At 41.2% G+C, this 8,330-nt stretch overlaps 1 protein-coding gene across 1 annotated transcript in view; it reads left to right on the top strand.

The window, feature by feature from the left end:
- The window catches only part of Chp1 (calcineurin like EF-hand protein 1), a 45,499-nt gene that overhangs the window by 17,919 nt on the left and 19,250 nt on the right, over positions 1–8,330 (top strand). The window contains exon 3 of the mRNA XM_004623394.2: positions 6,489–6,569. Coding sequence (XP_004623451.1) covers positions 6,489–6,569 — 81 coding nt within the window. The remainder of the gene's footprint in view (positions 1–6,488; positions 6,570–8,330) is intronic.

The raw sequence follows: 8,330 nt of genomic DNA, 5'->3' as shown, positions 1-8,330 counted from the left end.
GATAGATATATAGTTAACATTCTCTCAATGAATAGAATGATTTGTTCTAGTGGTGTTTGTAAATAGGATATCAAGTCCCCATCTTGTACAGCAGTTAACCACTAAGAAGAATGTATGCATTATGTTAATTATTGAAACTGTCCTACCGATTTGATTTGAAACTGTCTCATAGCTATTTATCAATAAAATTATGGCAAAAAAAATTATTGGTAGGCATGAGTAGGGAGATGGCAGCACCATGCAAACTTTGAATGCAGGTTCACCACTTGTCTAGGAGACATGGTTAGGCATGTAGGTGTTTGACCCACAGCTATCTGAGATAAGCCTCTTCTCAGACACCCTATCTTCTGATTCATCCACATTAAACTTAGTAACATCCTTCTGTTCCTTCTGGTGGACAACGTGAACTGGCTCTAATGCAAGTTCTCAATCACATGCTGTCTGATCTGCAGTTTAGGGCAGATGGACATGACTTGGCCCTAAGAACTGTGGCTGTGGCGCCCTTTGCCTTCCAAAGATACTCCTCATAACTGTTGAACCTGGATTAGGGGCAGCATGATATCAGATGCATGAACTTCCACTGGAAAGGGCTATCTCCAGGTCCCAAGCAACCTGTACTACCAGCAGACACTGTTCAACTGGGATAAAGCTGCTATTTGCAGTCATTGACACTGGGACCCTTAGGGCCCATTCTTTAAAAGGTACTCTTAAAGTGCTGCTTTCCTTACCTGTTGGCTGACCGATGCCTCACTGTGATTCTGCAGAATGACTCAGCTCTGCTGCAGCCTTTCTGATTGTCACTGCAAGAACAAAAAGGGGAAGAGGACTTCTGGAGATGAATATAGAGGGATAGCAAACCAGGTGATGTGATGGTACAGATTAGTTATCCCAGTTACTCAAGAGACTAAAGAAGGATTGCAAGCTTGAGGCCAGTCTGAACAACTTAAAAAAAACTTCAAGAGCTGTGGAGTCAGCAGTCCAAGCACCTGCCTGGCAAGCAAAGGACCATGGTGGCATATGCCTATAATCCCAGTGCTGGGGAGGCTGAGACAGGAGGATCACTGAGTCCAAGCTATGGAGCAAGACCCTGTACCAAACCATTTTTTAAAAATAATTTTTCTTTTTAAATATGGTGCCAAACATGGTGGTGTGTGCCTGTAAAGCCTAGCACTCCGGGAGGCTGATGGAGGAGTATTGCAAGTTTTAGCCCAGTTCAGGTAATTTAGGTACTTAGCAAGATTCTGGCTTAAAATAAAAAAACAGAAATGGGCTGGGGAGATGGCTCAGTAGAATAAGTACTTCCTGGCAAGCGCAAGGGCCTGAGTTCAATCCCCGAATCCCCGGCTCAAACAAACAAACAACAACAAAAACCAAACCAGAAACGATCTGGGGATATTGTTCAATGCCAAGGTCTTGGGTTCATACCTGAGAATTGGGGGCAGCTGGGGAGAGGGGTCTGGTGCTGTAGCTCAGTGATACATCATTTGTCTAATGTGTGAGCCCCTGAGTTCAACCCCAGGACTTGGGATGGGGCCACCTCTGCCTGTTAGCTTTCTGCATTCCCTCAAAGACTGATTTTTTGCAGCATCCTGTTCACTTGAATGTCTGGAGAACCATTCATTCCTCACTTTCAGTTTCCAGCCTACAAAGAGTGCATGGTTTTAATCTCAGACTTGCCTACTGTCAATAATATTCTCAAAAAATCTTTCAAGAGTATTTTCTGAGGTCTGCTTTGCAAATATGATGTTGCTATGTTTTGTAATGAGTACACAGAAATCTATAATTCAAATGAATTTTACAATAAGCCATGTTAGAGTATTTTTTCTCTGTTGGAATTATGTTGGTGGGCAAATTTGAGAAGCTAACAATTGTGTGGTTAGCAGTTAACAAACTATTTTTTATATTCTTCTAAAATTTTGATATTTTCAGTAGTGTTTCCCATGGTGTGGTGACTGAAACTGCATTGTGTATACAACCTAAATGTTTTTTTTTGTTGTTGTTGTTGTTTTGGCAGAATCGGGGATTGAACTCAGGCCCTTGTGCTTGCCAGGCAAGTGCTTATTCTACTGAGCTATCTCCTCGGCCCCTCAACCTAAATGTTAAAACTAGAGTTAAATATTATCAAAGAATAGAATATTATATTCAAATATAATTCATTTGAATTATAGATGTGTGTACACATTACAAAGCATAGGTCCTTAATTGACTTAATCAGAAATCCAAAGGGCTGGCCAAATAGCTTAGTGGATTAAAGCATCTGCAAGCAGGCGCAGGGGCCAGGGGTTCAATCCCCCCCTACCCCCCCACCCCCGTGTTGGCACGCCCCTGTAATCCCGGAACTTGGGAGACTGTAAACGGGAGAATCTCTACTCTTGAAACAGGAGAATCACTATGAGTTCGATCTAGTAGTGAGACCCTGAATGCCCTGTAGACCCTTCCCTAAAACACAGGAGAAAACAAAAAAAAAATCAGGAATCCAAATCTGGATCCCATTTTTGAAACTTAAGGTGAAGATTTTGCACCTACCACTTGATGAGACCTTGTATTAAATTATGTCTTTTCTCAGCTAAAATTACTTAAGCTTGTTTGACATTAAGCTGCAATAAGTAGCTATGCAATTCAAATCAGCCTTAGCTGTCATTTTTTTTCTTAGTTGTCATTTAAAAAAAGTTTTTATTACTACCTATTTGTAGTACATAATGATTACATTCATTGTGGACATTGCACATCTTAATATTATTAGGGGTCTCCCTTCCCATCACTGTCTTTTAGCCTTTAGTGTCATTTAAGAATATTATTTCTTAACCTCTGTGAAAGAAGAGGAGGTACATTTTGGTGATAATTTGGATTTTGTGTTATAGAAAAATCATGTAAATAAAAGCTTAATACGTGTCTGTGCAAATAAATTAGAACCTCAGTAATATCTATCTTTTATCATAATAAGCAATCCAGTTATCTTTTAGTTCACCCATTCTTACAAAATGATTACTCTAAGTGATCTAGAAGATTAAAATCTAAAGTAAGCTAGGTAGGGTGATACACACCTATGATCATAGCACTTGGGAGGCTGAGACAGAATCCTTCCCCCCACCCCAACCAGGAATTGAACTCAGGCCCTTGCACTTGCCAGGCAAGTGCTTATTCTACTGAGCCATCTCCCTGGCTCCCCCCCCCCTTTTTTTTTTCCTGCAGTACTGGGGATTGAACTCAGGACCTTGAGCTTACCAGGCAAGCACTTATTCTACTGAGCTATCTCCCCAGCCAGGAGGATCCTTTGAGTTTGAGGCCAACCTGGGCTACAAAGTAAACTCAAGGCCCACCTGAACTACATAGTGAGAACCTGTCTCAAAAAAGAGGACAAAAAAATAATAAAATAAAATCTAAAATCTCTCTTTTGATATGTTTTGTGTGCTGTTAGTAAACGTCTTAGAGTAGATTTATTCCAGTTTATGTTCTTGTTTTTTTATCTGGAAGTTTCAAATTTACAGAACATTGTTATTCATTTGTGCAGAAATATCTGATATACAGACCAATTGTTAACATTTTGTCACATGCTTCAAAGTGTATTTCCTGTAACAAGGACATTTAGATCAAAATAAAAGATTTGGATGTAGCGTAATATTCCATATTCAGTATTGTTCATGTTCATTTTCAGCTATCGCACAGTGATGTCCTTTATGGACATATTTTTTTCCTTGTCCAAGATCATACAGAAAAAAAAATGAGGAAATATTTGGGAAGCTGGGGAGATAGCTCAGTGGAATAAGTGCTTGCCTGGAAAGTACAACGTCCTGAATTCGATCCCTGGTACTGCCAAAAAAAAAAAAAAATCATACAGATAACTGTTATTAGTTACCTTTGACCTGAAATACTCTCTTTGTATAGGAGATAAACCCAGGACTTCACACATCCCAGGCAAATACTCTACCCCCAACCTACATCCCTCCCCCCACTTTTATTGATTTATTACAGTTATACAATTAAAGATATATAGCACCATACCTGTTGTGACAGTAGTATTTTTGAAGACTATACCATGAATTAGTGGCAGTGGTACACACCTGTAATTGCAGCTACACCAAAGGTTCAGACAGAGCTTTGTAGGTCTGTGGCCATCCATACTTCATGAGACACCCCACCCCCATCTTGAAATAAAAGAAACCTTGGGGTTTAGGTCAGTACTAGGGCACTTGCTTAGCATGTATTAGGTCCTGGGTTCAATCCCCAGTCCTCTACCAAGACAAAAATGTAAATATACCTGTGTTATACTTTTTCTTTTCATGTTTGGTTGGGGAGTGAACCCAGGGTTTCATGCACTCCCACTGAGCTATAGCCCCAGATATACTTTTAGACAGCTTTGTATTCTTGGTACAAGCATCATCCAAATAATTTTTTCAAAACTTGCCTAGAGAGCTGGGGTTGTAACTCAGGCAGAGTACTTGCTTAGCATACTCAAGGCCCTGGATTTAACCCTCAATGTGTAGACAAAACAACAAAAACTTGTTGAACAGTTTTTTTGTATTTTTTTTTCCTCTCTTGTGATGCTGAGGATTGAATCCAGAGTCTTGAACGTGCTAGAAAAGTATATAATCCCAGCCCTATTAAACATCTTTGGTTTGTTGGGTTTTTTTTTTTAAATTTTTTATGTATGTGTGTGTGTGTGTGTGTGTGTGTGTGGCCAGCTCAGCCCACCAGGTGGCGGGGCTGGCTGGCTTGTGATGCTGGGGGATTGAACCGTGGTCCCTGTGCTTTGCTAAGCTTGTTCTAAGTAGGTGCTTTAGACCACTGAGCCATCTCACCAGCCCCCTAAACAGAGTGAATTCCTTTCACAGAATTTAATATGGGAAAGACATTTTATTATTATTATTATTTTTTATGTATTTGGTTGTTGCAGGGTCTCACTACGCAGCTCGGACTCATGGTGATCCTCTTGCTTTCAGCCTCCCCTCGCTGGGATTACAGGCATGCACCACTAGGCCAGAGCCCGGACTCTGGCCAGCTCAATGTGCCCTGGAGGAGGGGCTGGCACTGCATGTGGTACAAGGGATCCAGTCATGGTCCCCGTGCTTGCCTAAACTTGCCTAAGTGGACTTTAGTCCACTGAGCTATCTCGCCAGCCCAAGACATTTTTTCAAAAGAGAATACATGTCCAACCTTAAATGCTTGGATCACATTTCTGCCACATAGTAGTTGTGGCAAGGACAAGTTACTTCATCTCACTGACTCAATTTCTTTGGCTCTAAGAGGATGTAGGAAAAAGCACTGGCATGAAGAAAGGAAGTAATGTATATGAACAAATAAAGCTGTACAGGGTATGACACAATCCCCTTGTTACAGAAGGGTGCTTGTTCCTGTCTCCACTGAGAATTAAGCAGCTATAGTCTATAGAAGGGAATGGAGCAAACCTGGAAATAAGTCATTTGGTTGTAATACTGATCCCTTAGATCAAATACCACCCAAGAAGGCCAGCCAGATAGCTCAGCTGACTAGCCTGTGCCAGCCCCAGAGCATACTAGGGGTGGGTGTTGACTGAGACTGGACATGGTGGCATACCTACAATCCCAGCGCTTGGGAGGCTGAAAACAGGAGGATCACTACAAGTCCAATATGTGTAGCAAGACCCTATAGACCCTGTACTAAAGTACAAAAAGAAAAAAATCACCCAAGAACTCCTTACCTTTTATAGGTGTTTGGGGACCCCCCCCCACACACACACACACATAGAGCCTTTATACCAAGCTGCATTCTAAACTTTTTTTTTTTTTTTTTTTTTTCTTTTTGGTTGTTTTGTTTGTGAGACCAGATTTTGCTATGTAGTTCAGGCTGGCCCTGAACTTACACTGTAGCCCAGGCTGGCCTCAAACTCACGGCAGTCCTCCTGCCTCAGCTTCCCAAGTGCAGATATTAAAGACATGTGCTGCTATATGTACAAGGCCTTTTTAGTTTTTGTTTTGAGATGGTCTGGATAGGTTACTAAATTGTCCAAGCTGTGCTCAAACTTTTGATGCTCCTGCCTCACCCTCCCAAGAAATTACAGACGCATACCACCATGCCCAGCTTGGAAATCTTTACAAAGATGTAGAGGCTCCTTGAAGTGTTTAAGGAGCCTGCATTTAAGTTCTGTGGTGTTTGGTATCTTTCATTGGCCATTCACTTTCCAAACTTAATAACCAAGTACAAAATGGTAATGTTCAAGGAATCATTTACTAAGGAACAGCTTAGTGTTTGTGTATAGGTTGGCTTGTTGATGTAACCTGTGTGCTGAATTCACTGGAATGCGGCATAGTCAAATTTGGCTTCTTCCACTCAAGTTGGTACAAGAAACTCTTGGCAGCTATTGAAGTGCTATTCTTTGCAGTTATTTGGTATAACTGCCACAGAAGTAAATTCCAGGAAATGATATTTTTGCTAGGTTGTACCTTGTTTCAAGCTAAAAGAATTCATGCTAAGGGCCAACCGTCTGTAACCAAAGGTGGTTGTCTTGGCAGCCGGGAAGATTTCCAAAGGATTCCAGAGCTTGCAATCAACCCACTGGGGGACCGGATCATCAATGCCTTCTTTCCAGAGGGGTGAGTTGGGACACAGATTTGACCTCTGTCCTCTCACTGTTTCAGCCTAAATGCATTGCTAATGTGGAATAAAGATATTGGTTCGGTTATTTCAGGACACACACACCTCATGATAAGTGACACCTCTAATTTGTCATACTTAGATTTATCTCTTTTGTTCTACTGTCTTCCCTATTGTTTTGTTTTGTTTTGTTGCTTTGTGTGGGTTGAGGGCTTTTATTTTTGCTTTTGAGACAAGGTTTTGCTATGTAGTTGAAGCTGGCTTTAATTCACTATGTAGCTAGGGCTAGCCTTGAACTCAGCTATCCTCTTACCTCAGCCTCCCAAGTGCGGAGAATATGGATGTGTGCCATATGTGTGTATTTAGGACAGGGTCTACAGGGTCTCACTACATAGATCAGACTCATAGTGATTCTCCTGTTTTCAGCCTCCCAAGCACTGGGATTACAGGCTCATGCCACCATGCCCAGTCTCAATTGTCATCTCAGCGTGCCTTGAGGAATCGAACCCTGGCCACTGCACTCTGCCTAAGTAGGCACTTTTGTCTGCTGAGCTATCTGGCCAGCCCTCCTTCCTGTTTTAAACTTCAATCTGTATATGAATCTATCTTCAAAATTCTGTCTTTAATCTCAATTTAAAACTATCATTGACATAGAAGGACTTTTTTAAAAAACTTACATTTGGAAATAATTTCAAATTTCCAGAAGTTGCAAAAAAGTTACTGAGCTATTTTATACTTTTTCATATTTAAAAATTAAAATCTAATGTGTAATCTATACTTGCAACACATATGAAGTCAGATTAAGGTTGTAAGTGCCTATAGCTCCTTGTGACTAGAGGCTGTGTGACTGAAGAGCGCAGCTCTGCCTCTGTGCTCACTGCCCCTCTCCACTTTTCTCTCTGCTCCTTTCACACACATACTTTCCCCTCTCTCCCCTTCCCTCCCTGTCTCTGTGCACGTGTGTATAAGTGTGTATATACACTTATATTCTTACATACTTTTTCCACATGTTCACATAATTGTATTCCTGAGCCATGAACTTGACAGTAGGGTACATAATCACAGCCCTTTACCTGTGAGACTCCAGTGTGTATTGGCTAAAAATAGGGATAGTCTTTCCTACAGTAATAGTACACTTGCCAATTTTGATACTTTTTTCCATAGTACTTTGATGGAACCAGGGTCTCATGCATGCTAGGCAAGTACTCTACTATATCTCCTAGTTCTATGCCTCTATAAGCTTAACATTGATAAAATATTTGTTACTCTACATATATTTATTTATTACCTACTATCCTGATATGTTATTTTTTTTTCTAGTCAGATTGCTGATCTGTTATTTATACTTCGTCTTGTCAGCTTGTCCAGTAATCCCCTTCCTAACATTTACCCCTCCAGTATAGGATCTAGTCTGGGTCACCTGTCATGCCTTTTTAACCCCCTTTAATCTGAAACATTACCTTTTTTTTTTTCCAGAACCGGGGAGTGAACTTAGGCCCTTGCACTTGCCAGGCAAGCTCTTATTCTGTGGAGCCATCTCCCTGGTCCTTGAACATTTCGAACCTTTCATTTTACTTGCATGATATTTATTAAGAATACATTTCCTGGGGGCTGGTGAGATGGCTCAGTGGTCTAAAGCACCTACTTAGAACAAGCTAAGCTAAGCAAAGCACAGGGACCGCAGTTCAATCCCCCAGCACCACATGCCAGCCAGCCCCGCCCCCTGGTGGGCTGAGCTGGCCACACAAAATTAAATAAAT

Source organism: Octodon degus, unplaced genomic scaffold (assembly GCF_000260255.1).
Source record: "Octodon degus isolate 3935 unplaced genomic scaffold, OctDeg1.0 scaffold00002, whole genome shotgun sequence".
Lineage (NCBI taxonomy): Eukaryota > Metazoa > Chordata > Mammalia > Rodentia > Octodontidae > Octodon > Octodon degus.
The sequence above is the reverse complement of the archived record's forward strand: the minus strand, read 5'-3'. Positions and strand labels throughout refer to the sequence as shown.